The sequence below is a fragment of the Eucyclogobius newberryi genome, unplaced genomic scaffold (assembly GCF_026437365.1).
Source record: "Eucyclogobius newberryi isolate DKJ021-1_F unplaced genomic scaffold, fEucNew1.0.hap1 SCAF_7, whole genome shotgun sequence".
Lineage (NCBI taxonomy): Eukaryota > Metazoa > Chordata > Actinopteri > Gobiiformes > Gobiidae > Eucyclogobius > Eucyclogobius newberryi.
Window position 1 is genome coordinate 19,721,670 of NW_027316389.1, and position 16,916 is coordinate 19,738,585.

General features: G+C 38.6%; 1 protein-coding gene across 1 annotated transcript in view; it reads right to left on the bottom strand.

Annotated features, from left to right (window-relative positions):
- The window catches only part of plxnb2b (plexin b2b), a 253,304-nt gene that overhangs the window by 36,731 nt on the left and 199,657 nt on the right, over nt 1-16,916 (bottom strand). Inside the window, exons 23-26 of the mRNA XM_072435874.1 lie at nt 15,608-15,708; nt 13,671-13,900; nt 10,585-10,766; nt 2,072-2,138 (exon numbers count right to left, since the gene is read on the bottom strand). Of these exons, the coding sequence (XP_072291975.1) occupies nt 2,072-2,138; nt 10,585-10,766; nt 13,671-13,900; nt 15,608-15,708 (580 nt within the window). The remainder of the gene's footprint in view (nt 1-2,071; nt 2,139-10,584; nt 10,767-13,670; nt 13,901-15,607; nt 15,709-16,916) is intronic.

Genomic DNA, 16,916 nt, shown 5'->3' on the forward strand with positions numbered 1-16,916 from the left:
ACTGTTCCTTAACGATGTACTGTATGTTTAGCAGTACGGCATGTGTGCAGTGATGCAGTTAGGGGTTATTAAATGCATTGTTACTGTGCGCAGGTGTTCCACACTAGCTTAAAGCCATACTGTGGAACATTTTAGGCACATTAAAAGCAGGCGGTTTACCCTCCACCCAAAAAGTGACACAGTATAGCTTCAAAACACTGGAAATTATCGCACGACATGGTCATAAAATACCGTATATTCCAGACAATAAGTCGCAAATTTTTTCATAGTTTTGGCCGGGTGCGACTTATACTTATATTTATATGTCGGTGTAATCCCTCATTCGTCCAGGCGTGTTCCATAGTAGAAAAAGCTTCAGTTGTAGTCATCTGGACTCAGTTTGAAAATGAGAGTCGAAACGTCTATTTTTTCTATGTGATATTATTTGTTATTTTCACGCTTGTTTCTTTCTTCCCTATTATGCATTTTTTGGCGGGTGCGACTTATACTCCTATACTACTTATAGTCCGGAAAATACAGTGATTTCCGTGTATTTTTACAGATATTTGAAAATACTTTTAGACACAACACCTCCAGTTGAGTTAAAACAAATACCACGCCTTAATTTATTGGTCAAACTCTGTCAAAATACAACTTTTTAGAGACATAATCAAGACAAAATCAAGGCTAAAAGCGGGAAAATGAGGAATCGATGAACGACGGCGTGCACGAGTCTCCTTTAGCCACTTTTAGATTGTAGAAACAGATTCAGTTGTACTTTTAGAGGCAAAAGTAGAAGATAAGTTCCAATCCACGTTCACGACAGACACAATTTTGGAAAGAGGAAAAAGCGCCAATACAGATCCTGGACAATGTAATGGGTCGGGTATTGATTCATGATCTTCCGATACTGATACGATACTGATCCGATACTCCAGTAGCCATTTTGAGAACACGAACATATAGTTAAAACGTTCAACCCAGTATATGTTGATGCGTTTTTTCATGTTAAAGATCAGAACCCACATCATTCAGTCAACAGAGTTTATGTTACTGTTATAAATTGACTGTCCTGGGTGTAGAAGTTATATTACAAGGATATTATTATGGTATCATGTTGACAGTTACTAGGTATCGGCAGGTTGTCAAAGCCGTCGATATCGCTATTGGAAGTGAAGAAGCTTGATGAAAAACCTTTTGAAAAAGTACTTTCTTGTATTTGTTTTTGAAGCATACATTTGTTTTTACCAATTTATTGTTCAACTTGTTTTTCTTCTTCTTCTTTGGTGTTTTATGGCAGTTGGTATCCAAGTGTTAGCTTACCGCCACCTACTGTCTACTGTACTTGAACATCTTAGACTTTATTCTTTAGTTATTCTTTAGACTAATAAAAAATAATTTATTTATTGACAACCTAATAAATTAGGTTGTCACAATAGACATTTTAGAGTTGCGATTATTGTGAGAAAAATCATCACAATTTAACATAATTCGCAATTTCTGAGAAGGTGACATTGTTCATTGTTTTTCACTCCCCTTTGTCCGACACGTTATTACTCTTCCTCAGTTTGTGACCAGCTTTATGAAATCAACTACCGTATTTTCCGGAGTATAAGTTGCACCACCCAAAAAATGCATAATAGAGAAGAAAAAAACATATAGAAGTTGCACTGGAGTTTGAAATGCGGTGTGAAAGTGTGAAAATAACAAATAATATCACATATAAGTCGCTCCGAAGTAGAAGTATATAAGAATAAATATAAGTATAAGTATAAATATAAGTATAAGTCGCATCCCGGCCAAAACTATGAAAAAAGGTGCAACTTATAGTCCGGAAAATACGGTATATGGACTACAGATTCAATTAAAATATACTTGATTTTGCTTCTAAAATGGACGGTTATCATCTTATCTTTCAGTTGTTATGATTGAAATGTGACAATTATCGATTAACGGTACAATCTCGACAGAACATTAGTCACGTTTAGACTGCGACGCTGTTCTCACGCCACAAAGAGAACATCCTGGGCATTTTGAACAAACCAAGCTAGTTTCTACGAGTAAAGTTCATTCGGTGTGTTGTTTTCCTTACTTTGAGAAACTGGTAGAGGCAGATGGACATCCAGTTGCACAGCATTCTCTCCACCACCGTCTCCGACCTGGAAGAGAATAACAAGGTGTTTCTCCAATGAGCCAACAAGTTCTTACAACGATGCATATTTCATACAACAAGCAAAACATGATGCAGGGTTGACCAGAAGATATTGGGTGTTACATTTATTGCAGGAGAAGTCTTGAGGTGCAGAAGCAGGAGCAGATGCACCGCAAATTAAACAAAGCGTGGCATTATCGTCGTTTTATTTGAAAATTATTCTGTCTTTTTGATTTTGTCACATCTTTAGGCACAGCTTTATAATAACTGCATCTTCATTTGCCTGAGCAAATTCATCATGAACAAATAATTTACTAAGCATGATCCAGATTTACTCACTACTTAAGACCATGTATAAATCTCTTGGTATTATAACAAATGTCAGTCGATTGGTGGACTTTAAATGTTTTTTATTTTTATTTATACTTTCCTTTTTTGTTATTTTATTTTTTATTGGAGCATAGAAGACAACAGAGCAACAACACAATAATAGAATAAAATAAAATAAATAAAATGAATAAAATACAAACAAAATACAAATAAATACAAATTTAAAACATTAAAAAAAACACCAAAAAGTTAAGGTAAGTAAATGAATTAAAGTAGAAAATAAGGGAGTGGCATGAGAATTAGAGCATATTAAATTGGACTCATCATGTTTACTTACACTACAGGTTAGTTTACACCTACTGTATCTGTCACACTGTAATGAAATTGAGCAAAAAGTTTTGTTGGAATTGCAACTCATTCCGAGCCGTTTACAGCTTCAGCTAATTTATCAAACTTTTCACATTTGGCTGACAACAACACATCAGAAATGTCATATACGACAAGTTTAAGCAGGTCTTTGATATTTAACTTGGATTTGTTTTAAATCATAGTATTCAAAAGCTGCATTTATGATTATTGTGTGAGTTTATCCATGCACAGCTACAACTATATACTAATTTTATTGATTATTTAGGTGTAGGCTTTTTATTTGTTTTTTTAATTATTGTATCTTTTTGTCGTTGTTTATGTTATTTCATACATGCAAAATAGAATAAAATACATAAATAAATGGATTAGGAAAAACGTCAAGTCATTTGTAATCCTGAATCATTCTCAATAAACAATGTCTTCACTATGAATTAAGTCTTTGTTCATGCTTTACTAAGACAGGAATATGTGCAGTTATTATATAAAGTGTTACTGATCTTTTTGCTTTGACGCCAGTGACTTTTATCAACCATTAAGAACCAGCTCTTTTACCAAGGACGGTTTCAACAGCAACAACAAACTGTTTAAAAGCAAAAAAACTGGACTATAATAGACGTGACGGGCTTTAGGGGTTCACTTTCATTAAATAGGCAGATCTGTTGACCTGGTTTAGGATTTATATCTCTGTAATTCAATTAAACATGAAACAAACACTGTCTCAAAGTTCAAAGCCTTCTCTGTCTGTAATAGCTTTTCCACAATAGCTCAAAAAGTGGTGCCATTGTTCGACACCAAAGGCATGATTGAAATCAGTTGAAAGGCCATAAGATTAATAAGACAAGTTTGTGGAGCAAGATCACAATTTAGACTTTATGCAATGGGAGAAATATGAATATATATATTAACCCATTGTTGATTTGAAGATCTGCAAAATTGTGTTGCAAATTATTCCGCATTAGCTCAAAAAAGACACAGAAATGCATTATGTTAACTCCAAAAAACAGGGGTGTAAAAGTGATATTTCTGCACGTTTGTGGTCAATTTTATGGCAATTTCCCTAATTTTCGGACTATAAGTTAAGTTAAGTTATAAGACTATAAGGGGTGCGATCTATACTTATATTTATACTCATATACTTATACTCCGGAGCGACTTATATGTGATATTATTTATTATTTTCACACTTGCAAGCGCATTTCATACTCCAGTGCGACTTACAGATGTATTTTTCTTCTCTATTATGCATTTTTGGGCTGGTGCGACTTATACTCCAGTGCCACTTATAGTCCGGAAAATACGGTATATTCAGCAGACAAAATGTGTGAATCAGGGTATGTCGAGTTCACCGAGATGGCAGATTTACACAGGAATGAGATCACAGTTTGATTGGATATTTCTTGCAAACACAATAACTTTCCCAATAAATCGACCAACATCCAATTTTAAAACGTGAACGCAACCCATACCAGGTCATTAAGACGCACCTTTTGTATTTTAATGTAGTATGGAAAAGCATAATGGCATAAAACACCCCAAATTACAGTCGAATATTGAATAAAAAATATTTAAAAAGGAGATAATCTGTGATACAAATTGGTTTTATGAGCTCCGCTTTCTTCACGCCCCATACACGGCAATCCCAACACAATTAAACTCCTCCCGTAACCGGCATGCGGGGATTTTCAACCCCCGACAAATGACTTCGCGAACTAACAAGGCCGAATGCAATGTCATCATGGTGTTGTAACAATAATGCGGCCCCTCGATGCAAGTACATGTTCTTAATTCCCCCATTTGCAATCGCATTAAAAGCCAGATTCAAACCGGCGACGCGCGTCACACTCAAATTGATTCCTTTGTCTCTCGGTCAGGACAGTGCTAATGTCAGATAGTCACTGTTGATGGCCATTGTTAGCTGCGGCGCGCGCCTAATTAAATGGTTGGTGTGCGGAGTTTGTGTTGGCACCGTGGACTAATCATTATAATGGGGGATCTCCTCTGGGGCATAATTAAGATGTGTGCGCTGCCATAACGGACGGGCAGCAGAGGAGAAGACGGGGGGACGGGCAGCAGAGGAGAAGAGGGGAGGACGGGCAGCAGAGGAGAAGACGGGAGGACGGGCAGCAGAGGAGAAGACGGGGGGACGGGCAGCAGAGGAGAAGAGGGGAGGACGGGCAGCAGAGGAGAAGAGGGGAGGACGGGCAGCAGAGGAGAAGAGGGGAGGACGGGCAGCAGAGGAGAAGACGGGAGGACGGGCAGCAGAGGAGAAGACGGGGGGACGGGCAGCAGAGGAGAAGAGGGGAGGATGGGCAGCAGAGGAGAAGAGGGGAGGACGGGCAGCAGAGCAGAGGAGAAGAGGGGAGGACGGGCAGCAGAGGAGAAGAGGGGAGGACGGGCAGCAGAGGAGAAGAGGGGGGGACGGGCAGCAGAGGAGAAGAGGGGGGGACGGGCAGCAGAGGAGAAGAGGGGGGGACGGGCAGCAGAGGAGAAGAGGGGAGGACGGGCAGCAGAGGAGAAGAGGGGAGGACGGGCAGCAGAGGAGAAGACGGGAGGACGGGGAGGACTGACGGAGAGAGGGGGAATGGGGTGACCTTGGAGTGTTGGAGCATTAGATTAAGAAAGAATCGGTGAGAAAATCAAGGCTAAAACCAGGACTAAAACCAGGACTAAACAAGGGTAGAGGCAGAGGACACTGGGACCAGGAGTTGAACAAAACAAGCTGATTTAAACCTGCTAAACAAACTCAAGGCTAAAACTGGACTAAACCAGGACTAACGCCAAGACTCAAACAAGACTAACACAAGGCTAAAGCAGGACTAAAACCAAGAATAAAACAGGACTAACACCAAGACTAACGCCAAGACTCAAACAAGACTAACGGCAAGAATAAAACAGGAATAAACCAGGACTAAAACAGGGCCAATCCAGGACTAATCCGAGGTTAAACTAAAAAAGGGTGTGACAAACACTGAGGCCAGCTTCACAGTGGATGAGGTCCAATTTTGTATTTTTTTTAACATGATAATTAAAACGAGAAAACGAGAAATATCTGATTTCCTTCCGATCGCTAACACCACATTTTGTAGCGTGCTTGTCCTTAAAGGTCCAGAAATAAGATACTTAACAGATTTTGGCTGGTTTCTCCACGGGTTTGGGGTGTGTGTGGCTCGAGTAGCACTTCTCGTAAGCGATTATACGCCATGGCATCCCTCTGTGGGGTCGGAGCAATTCTCTAAAGACTGTCAGGTTGCAGGTCCAAAACCGCCAATTGTAAGAGTCCAACATGCTGGATATATATAATTGTTTGTTGCAAAACCTTTTCATTTATCATCACCACTAATGAAGGTGACAGGCTCTTTACCCCCAGCTCACACCAGAAGGAAAACAATGCTTCTGCTGCCTTTACAAGCAAGATTTATCCTTAGAATGTATGTCACGTCTTAAAATGACAGATGATTTGAAAATACTTTAGTGCAGCCGGTATAAACTGTTCCAGAATTAAACCAGGACAACAAAAACAGGTCTCCACCATCTAATATGATCTAAATTAAGATTTTACGGGGACAAAATCAACTCTAAAACAGACAAAACAAATCCAACAAAAAACAGGGCTAAACTACTGTATTTTCCGGAGTATAAGTTGCACCAGCCAAAAAATGTATAATAGTGAAGAAAAAACATATATAAGTCTCACTGGAGTATAAGTCGCATTTTTGGGGGAAATGTATTTGATAAAATCCAAGACCAAGAACAGACATTTAATCTTGAAATGCAGTTTAAAATAATAACAGATTAGAGAACATGGTGAATAGTTGTACGTATGCTAACGCTAACGCTAACACCTTCAGCTACATGAGGCACAGACAGAACTGTGGTAAGTGTCTGGTATGTTAACGTAACATATTAACAGTTATTCAGATAACTATAGCATAAAGAACATGCTAACAAGTTTACCAAAGCATCAGTTTTACCCCAAATCACAAAATCCATTGAATTCTTCTTCCTCTGTGTCACTTCTAAACAACTCCACAAACTCCAGAGGAAGAGGAAGTGCTGATTCTTCTTCTGCGTCGCTTAGAGCCTAGAGCGCCCTCTTGTGGTTGTCAGTGTGAAAATAATCAACATGTGAAATGCGGTTGCCAGTGTGAAAATATCGAATAATATCACATACAAGTCGCTTTGGATTATAAGTCGCACCCCGGCCAAAACTATGAAAAAAGGTGCGACTTATAGTACGGAAAATACGGTATTTATGTTGGAGAAGTCAAAAGGAAAAGAGAGTGGACATTTATATTCATTGACACAGAGGCAAAGTGCAGTGTGTATTTGGTTGGTCCATATTCTTTTTTTACGTTTTATACACTTGATACATTATGAACAAAGGTGCGACTTATAGTATAGAAAATACGGTAGCTCAAAACCAGGACTGAAACGGGTCCAAACAGACAATACGGATCAAGTGGCAGGACTAAACCCGGCCCCGGTCCGGAAGAAAAGGCCCGTTTGACCTTGACATAATTGGATTGGAAAACTGCTGATTCGCTGGCAACGCCGGGATTTATATTCATTTCTTTTCCTGAGAACAATTTACTTGCCAACAATCAACAATCGGTCAGTGAAATGTTTGCAGACACCGCTGTGGAGGAATGACAGATGGGTTCCCAAAATCTGATTAGATTTTCTGTTTAGAGATGAATGTGTTTTTAATAGAACTGTCAAATTAGATGCTGCGCTTGGCTCAAACTCTGCTGTTCACTTCGAAGTTACATGTAGCAATTATATTCAGATTTATGTCACATTCCTCTCACACAACCACAGTTATAATAGATGTATTCATGCTTTAAAATCTTGATAGTCCCCAGCCCGGATAGAGACGTGACCGGACATTAAAATAAGCAAAGTAGGACGTTTGTTTCAGTATTTAAAGCCAGAGTTTGCAACATTTCATTAAAAAAAAGATACAGTATAGTGTTATTTCTTGAAAAAACAAGGATTTACAAAAGGATAGCGTGAATAAATTCATATTTTAGAGCCTTTAACACAGTGAGTTATGTTAGTTTTGACTTAGAATATATAATAATTAAAGCGACATGGGGGCAGTAGGTAAAAAAAAGCACTATTTAATTATGCATAATATTCTTAGCAGCTCAATAGATAAGGCACAATATCAAAATCTATTATACAGTGGACAATCTGTGTAATCGTAGCTTTTCCTTGGAGCTATTATTGAATGATTAATATCCACAAAGATCCAGCAAGAGATTTTAAAAAGACGTATCACCCCCCAAAGAAACTTCAGAAAAATGTGTTTATGTCGGCAACTTTGTGAGTGAAGATAAAAGGAGAAGAATGGACAGAACTGTTAAGTTTGTGAAAGTTGCAGGAGGAGAAAATAGCCAGAAGGGGAAACAGAAGGAGCGCGAGTGGAGTGGAGTGAGCAGCAGTTTGGCGCTTGATGACGGACCACAAAGACACACAAAAACATGGCAACAAAACGAAACAGTCCACAACAAGTTGGTCTCATTCCCAGAGCTCCGAGACCAGACAACGGGCGGGGAAAGGGATTATGCCGGAGATTACAACCAAGAAGGGACATTTTACTGGGAATCGAGTCATTTAACATAGGATTGGTGAAAAATACAGTTAAGACTAAACTGGGACTTAATCCGCAACTAAACCAAGCCCACATCAGGTCTAAAATGGGCTCGATTTAAGACCAAACTGTGACAAATGTGAACGCACCCCTGGACTAAGACTAGGACTAAACCAGGACAACAACAGGATCAAACAAAGCGGGCGAAATTATAGAAGTGCACTGAAATCAAAGTGTGAACGCCGCCGGAATCAGGGCTTACGCAGGACTAATGCTGAACCAAACCAGGACCAACCCGGAATTTACAAAGATGTGCTAAAGATAACAAGGTCTGAACTCGGACTAAACACGGACTTAAATGGGTCTAATATTACATTGTGTTTACACCAGATCTAAAACAGAAACAAAGCAGGTCAACTCCAGCAATAAAACGCCACCAAATCTGAAAAATGAATAAATCAGGGCTAACGAGGAATAAAAAAGGACTAAAGAGTAGTAAAACTTATAATAAACAGGAGTAAACAAGAGCTAAATTAGCCTCAAAACTGGTCAAGCCTGACTAAACCAGGACTTAACCAGTTTAAACAAATCAACAATGAATAAAGAAGATTCCAGACTTAAGTACCGGATTAAATGGATTAAACCAGGTCTCAGTATGGACCAGACCAAGACTAAACTCTGACTGGACTGTATATATATATATATATATATATATATATATATGTGTGTATTTCTATGCACACATTCAGACTTCTATTCACAGGGACTGACTCCTGACCCAATAAATACTTTCACCATGCCGACCTGTGCAGTACAAGCTGTCAGAGTGACTGTAGACACTCATATATAAAGGGAAAGAGAGAAAAATGTGGTTTCTTATGACATTTGACATGGTATAATAGTATTTTTTCTTAACTTTTCATTGAAGGTGATCTCGATCCACCATAAATACTGTATATGAACACGGAATTACTTACAGACGAGCAGCCGCAACAGCATAAGAAATGCAGTTATAAAAATGAAAAACTCAAATGAAACTCTTTTAATCAACCAAACCGAGGGTGAAAATAAAAGCACATTATAACTGGATTATGCTCTAACTGGATTATTTTGGATTTTAGCCTGTATCTTTCTGTCTATGAATAAACAAGGCAGTACTCGAAGACAAATTAAATAAAAATTATAAATACAAGACAAAACTAGGATCAGATTTGCATTAACCAGAGCTAAATTAGCCTGGACAAACCCGAGTCCAGACCGTGTCTTTGCAAAACCTCTAAAAACTCCAAAAACGTGTCCAACATGTGGGACCAACATGGAGAACACAGCAACCAAAATAAAACCTTGACTAAAGAGAATGAATAAACAAGAACACTCAGACAAGACAGCAACCGAAACCTCTAGGCATGTACCGTATTTTCCGGAGTATAAGTTGCACCAGCCAAAAAATGCATGATAGAGAAGAAAAAACATATATAAGTCGCATTGGAGTATAAGTCGGATTTTTGGGGAAATTGATTTGATAAAATCCAAGACCAAGAAAAGACATTTAATCTTGAAATGTAACTTAAAATAATAACAGATTAGAGAACATGGTGAATAGGTGTACGTATGCTAACGCTAACACCTTCAGCTACATGAGGCACAGACAGAACTGTGGTAAGTGTCTGGTATGTTAACGTAACATATGAACAGTTATTCAGATAACTATAGCATAAAGAACATGCTAACAAGTTTACCAAAGCATCAGTTTTACCCCAAATCACTAAATACATTTAATTCTTCTTCCTCTGTGTCACTTCTAAACAACTCCACAAACTCCGGAGGAAGAGGAAGTGCAGATTCTTCTTCTGCGTCGCTTAGAGCCTAGAGCGCCCTCTTGTGGTTGTCAGTGTGAAAATAATCAACATGTGAAATGCTGTTGCCGGAGTGAAAATAACAAATAATCATATATAAGTCACTTTGGAGTATAAGTCGCACCCCGGCCAAACTACGAAAAAACTTGCAACTTACAGTCCGGAAAATACGGCATTTATCTTGGACAAGTCAAAGGGAAACGAGAGTGGTCATTTATATTCATTAACACACAGGCAAAGTGCAGTGTGTATTTGGTTGGTCCATATTTTTTTACATACACTTTACTCGAGGAGCTGTGACTCACCGCCGGAGCATGAGTTTGGGGTTCTTGCTGTTGACGTACTCCTCCATGAGCTCGAGCAGCAGCGTCCTCATGATGTCCGTGTAGTACTCCAGCTTCCCGTGGAGGGCGACCGTGAGCAGCGACGCAAAGTACACCTTCGCCCGGGCGTTGAAGTCGTGGCTGCGCTCCAAAGTGCGGATGAACTGAGAGAAAAGAAGAAGGGGAAAATGTTTATATTATATATATTATAATATATTATAATAATTTTATTTAATATATTTTTGTTTTATTCATCTATTTTTATTTTATTCATCTATTTTATTCATCTGTTTTCATTGTATTCATTTTATATAATTATCATATTTATTGTATTTATTTTTCTATTAGTCATTGGCTTGTCTCATAGAAATAGCTACATTTCGGGCCAAACAAAAATATATAATACATATTACATAAAATATACAAAAGGAATCGACAAAACAAATATTTGTCACATTTAAGGCACAAAAATTCCCTGATTTGGTCAGTCTGAATCAAGCATTCATCATGTGTAAAGTAAGAAAACAAGTTGTGCCTGCAAAACAATTGTGTTTGTTTTAAATTAAGGAAGCTAAATATGATCTAAGTGTAAAAACAGGTTAGAACGAATGTAAAAACAAAGAAAAGTTTCTCTGTTCAAGGGGCCGACTTGAGGAATGGTCAAAAAGGTGAATTTAAGAGTAATTCTATTTCAAGTCAATCATTTATCAAGAATATAAGAAGGAAAAGAAATAATGTACTTGTGAAATCTGTACAAATATGTATATCTATTCAAAAGTGAAATTCTCAAATCTAAAAGAAAGAACGCAATTATTTAGGTCATTGAATGTCGTCTGTAAACAGTGAAAAATCCTGTTATTGAACAGAAAACGGCCGACGCTTTTGTTTTGAGACCTCCATCGACATGTTCTGAAATGCATGGAATTCTTGACTTAGTTCATCCGTTAGTTTGCACTCTTCTCTCAAGGCTCGTACTCGCAGACGTGTTTGACATTAGCACTCTGAACACAGTTTTTATTGCTCTGCTTGATATTGCGCAGCACTTTGGCCACTTTAAATGTGCTCTATTGATATATATTTTGACTGATTTATTGAACAATCCTTTGCAGCTCAAGTTAATAACCATAAAAACATTGATCAAGTCGACGGAATTAGACCCTCTTTTGCCATTGACAGCTTTTACTAAATGTCAGAGCCACATTACTGCTACAACAATAATATTACAATTACAAAACATCCTGTACCGTATTTTCCGCACTATAAGGTGCACTCAAAGCCTTTAATTTTCTCTAAAAACAACAAGGTGCGGCTTATATATGGATTAATTCTGTTTTTTCTCACTGATCTCAAAGTGATTTTGTGTAGTACACGTTTTGTTTCGCTTAATGCGCCTTAAAATCCGGTGCGCCTTATAGTGTGGAAAATACGGTAATTGTGTTTTGATAGTTGTCCTCATTATCTGGACTGCACCGACTCAAAACACAAGATGACAGACGTTTTATCAAGTGAAATGTCAAAAACAGAATCAACATTTTCAGATTTTCATTAATGATACTCTTTATTTGTAAATGTTTTATATCTAGAAGTCTTCAGTCGCCATATTTAAACCTTAAAAATGTATTTACAAACTAAATATAGTAGTTGACCGGTCAACTACTAAAATAATCGTTAGTTGGTATGTTGCTGAAAAGTTAAAGAAAAGGACAATTTTTTTCAGGTAAAAGTCCTATTTACATTAAAGCTATAAATTGACCTTAAACTAGAGGAACAATGAAATAAACACGGTCTTGATTAGGATTAATGGAGGATTATTACGCTCTTGTTTCTGCCTCGAGGGTCACGGACGAGGCTCGAGCGCTAATTAAAAAGGATATTCGTCTAACAAAGGACTAAATGCTGTTGAGGTGTGAACAAAGGCGAAGGAACGCGCGCGCCGATGCCGAGTAATTACAATGATGTGGTCATTTCTGAACCACTGACCCGTGAGTTTAATATACAGGAGAACATTCTGATTACTTTTATTTGATTATCGACCTTATGTTTTATTCAGTATAAATCAAACCGCGGGTGAAGAATCTACTGTTTGACGATCGCTCTAATAACGCTGCGACAGACAAAGAGCAAATGTCAAACTAATGCATTTACATAGAATAATCATCTTTAATAAAATGCAGTTTTTTAATCAAATTAAGTTTCCAGAGGGCCAGATATTTCGAAGGGCCAAGGCCAAGGAGACGCATTAAATATTCCCAACGCTATTTCGAGAAATTGAGTTAAAACAGTAAAAAAAACTACTGATAGATTAGATTTAGGTGAGGAATACCTGAGGAACTAGAATTACTCTAGGGCTAGACTTACCAACCAACCAGGTCTGAACCAGGACTAACCCTGAATCAGTCTAAAGCCGAGTTAAAAAGGGACTAAACAAAACCAAACCCGCTCTAAACTAGTGCTAACCCAGAAACAAAACACTAAACAAGATTTTTAGTTTTGTTTTAATATTTGGAAGATGGGTCGTGGGCCGGATGAATTTAATTGGAGGGCCTGATTTGGCCCCCGGGCCTGATGTTGAATAGCCCTGGTATAGAGTTCAGCCATTTTGTGGTAGTTTTACGGTCCTGTGGTATAGTCCAGGGCTGCAACTAACAATCGTTTTGCTTGTTTAGAATGCAAAGGTAACGTGATGAAAAGATTTGTACTAAATTTGATCCAAGTGAAGCTGAAGTGAAGTGGAGCACATTTACGGATTGAAGAGGGTTTTCGTCAAACACACAGAATTAACACATTTTTCACATCATTTTCATTGAATTACGGCTCAATTTCGGCATTAAAACCGCGTTTTCTCAGCTCGTGGCATGCTCTTGAACCTCTGTATTGACAACATCATTCAAGCACTAAATTAGTTGATGATTGTTTCAATAATTGATTAGTTGCGATTAATCGATCAACTTGTTGCAGCCCTAATACAGATAGACCATTCACTATACGTAATTTTAAGTTGTCGTCCTTTGTGTTTTGGTATCCATTTTGGAGAGAACGAGCGTGTCCCGAGCCTGTAACGCCCTTACGTTGATGAGGAAGGTCTTGGAGTTGAGCAGGTTGGAGAACTGGTTGAGCGCCTGCGTGACGGTGGCCCGCCTCGACTCGGGGATGTCCAGCTTTCCCGTGATCATAACGTCGTTGGCGCCATCCTTGGACGGCAGGAAGAACACGCGGTCCGTGTACGTCTTGTAGTCCAGGAAGGGGATCCGGCCCTCGCTCAGGTCGTTGGTGTGGTCCTCCATCTCGATCATCAAATCTGCAACAAAGTCAACGGGTTCTTCATCAAAATGGCCGTCGTTACGTCACCGCGGACTTTGTGTACTGTGAAATGTTAAGTATTATGACCCTCTTTTTTCCATTGCAATCATGGAAGTATGTTCTAGGAGGTCGAAAGTGGATCGAGTGGATCGCTAATGTGGCCGCGGTTGACTCTTCTTGTGGGTTTTCGACAAAAAGGGGTGTATTTTAGTGGCAAGCACATGAGAACAGAAAAAGGGCGTCTCAGATTGTGGTGCGGAACAAATCTGTGGATTAGTTGGTGTCTTTGATTACTTCTAAAACAGGGATGAAAAAGGGACAATGTCAGATTTCATTGTTAAGACTATTGAGAGAAGAAACGTTGCACTTGACCACGACCAATAACGATGACAGTCTTTGATTCACCATTCCTCCAGTATGTGAACCTTTCTGAATGATGACATGCACAGTTAGAAGCACTTTGCATAGGGTTTACTTCGTTGGAGTCTATATTTAATTGAAATGACATAGATATGACATCCAAAAAAGGGGAAAACTCATTATTCCGATCTGCCATTTACCAAACCTTTTTTTTAAGCCGTTACTTTTTCCCCACGCTTTGAACCCTGCGGCGCATTCAACGGTGCAGTTAATTTATAGATTTTTACTCGCTAACGGCCACCGGGAGGCAAGCATTTGACACGCTCTAGAAGAAGGCGTCAGTGGACAGATTCTTTGTAAATTTCGTTGGAGCAGCTTTTATACAGGAGCGCTATAAAGTACGGTATGTCTGTATGTTTTATCTCTCTGTGTCTTGTTCTTTGTTTTGCGTCTGTTTTTGTTCAATATTAAAGTTTAAAAATGACTTCTAAAATAGCTACAATTATTATTTTGTTTGTTTTCTAGTTTGATAGAAAGTATAAATTCGTTTTTTTTTGGTTTACACTAAACTAAATAAATCTAACATAAAACCCTCAGTTGCATTCAGTTATAAACAAATAGGTTATAATAATAAGGCAAACTAACTGAGCAACCTCCTTAATAGACAATAAAATTAGTTCAATTTCAATCTAATCTCAAAAAAACTAAGTAAAGTACTTAAAAGTACTGTCTTTTATCTGGTTTCTCACTTGAAGAATGGTACTCTATTAGACAATGTGAATAAAGGATTTCACTGCTGCTTGGGTGTCAATCATCGTGAATGACGGTAAAATTGACGTTTCTGTTCACAATAATCATAACGCAGACATTTCTAAGCGAGGATCATGGTCCGGGAACCTTCCTGCTGTGGAGCGTGAGTGCAGAGGTACATTCTCCACAGAGCAAAGTCATCCCTCACCTTAACCTTTACACTTATTGACTTGTACTGCCGGACAACATTATCATTATCATTCAATATAAAAACCTACAAGACGGCGTACAAGGTAGAAAAGCATTCCCATTAAACACGACGCTCTTTGCCATCGGCGGCGTTCATCTATCTTCATCTTCATCTCACTGGAGGCAGATAGGAGCGCGTCCATCGCTTTAAATACCATCGCGTCGCTGAACGATTGTTTTCCATTACGGCGACTGCAAAACGGTGCGTAATGATGATGGCGTGACGCTAAGAGGAGGATTTATTTCACTCGCAGAAATGTAATCGCGTCTATGAAAAACACTTGATTATGTCTTGAGACGCGCAGCGATGTGGAGCTTTAGGGGCATCGGCCGCATCGTTACGAACCTGTGAACTCTTTCTTGCAGCGATCGCGGACGCTCTCCTCCAAGTTCTCCAGCTGGTGTTTGACTTTCTCGTACTCGCGCTCTGCCTGCTGGCTCTTCCTCCTGAAAAGACAGACAAACAAAATGTATAGTCTTGAGAAGATACAGTATTTATCATGAGCCAAGAAGAACAGGTTTTGTTACATGTTACTGTCAAAAATAAAAAGAACCCCCCTAAAGGACACACAAAGAGTTATTTGTATGGTTATTGGCCTTTTAAAGCAGAACTAAGTGACATTTGAACCTTGGTGAACATATTGAAAGCCCCTGTGATGGTTAAATATGTATTTTTGGGGCATTTGAAGTGTCCGCCGTCGCCCCCTGCTGTCTGTGGGCGGACGAACAGCTTTACAAACTCTTCTGAGAAACCCTGGCCCTTTTTTATACGTGGCAATGTGAACTGTTTTTATATGCGATCATACCGTCTTATTATGATAAAGAAAGAAAGAAGAACATTTTGAAAAAGTTTGCGTCTGTTTTCTGACAGTGTGTTTTCCCAAGGGACCTGCAGGGGGAGCTCTTACACAGACGTTACTTAGTTCTTAGTTTTAAACATGCTCTTGAGCACGTTTTCTTTGGCAGTAAAAATAATGTAACATACTAGAAGCCTGCAGTATATCATTCAGGCGTTCCCTCATCAGGACATGTGTTATAACTCCATCTATTGGAAGCAGGGGGAATTACAAGATGGGGAAATGCTCGGAAAACAAGGCTGGCGACGATTTATGAACTTAAAAAACAGAAAACGGAAACAGAAAACCTTCGCATTTCGCATCACAAATCTAGACAAATAGTGTTTTTGTGAAAGGAAAACAGGAATTAATGAAACAAGCGTGACTAAAGCTAAATACAACTCCGGGCATGTTTTTGATGAACATGGTTAAAAGCTCAAAAAAATAAAATACATATGCATGTTTTTTACTTCTATTCGAGTGATATTTTGAATTATAAATAACCGTACAAGATGGGAAGTGTATCTAAGTTTATCCTAATCGTCTTACTGTAGACACTTGCTCATATCAACCAGTCTGTTGCATTTATACTCACACAATTAAAGCTTTATCAAAATAAAGCTACTCAAGTAAAAGCAGAAAAGTATACGGTAACGTTTATAAAGTGCATCTAATGCAGGTTTTCATATTTCATAAGAAGTTGAATATTTTATGTCCCAAACTGAATAAAAACCCTGCTTTCAACTGGGTAACTATTGCTTTTCCACACACCTCTTGGCAAAATGTGCGAGCCAAACCAAGGCAGAGTCAAAGGAATAC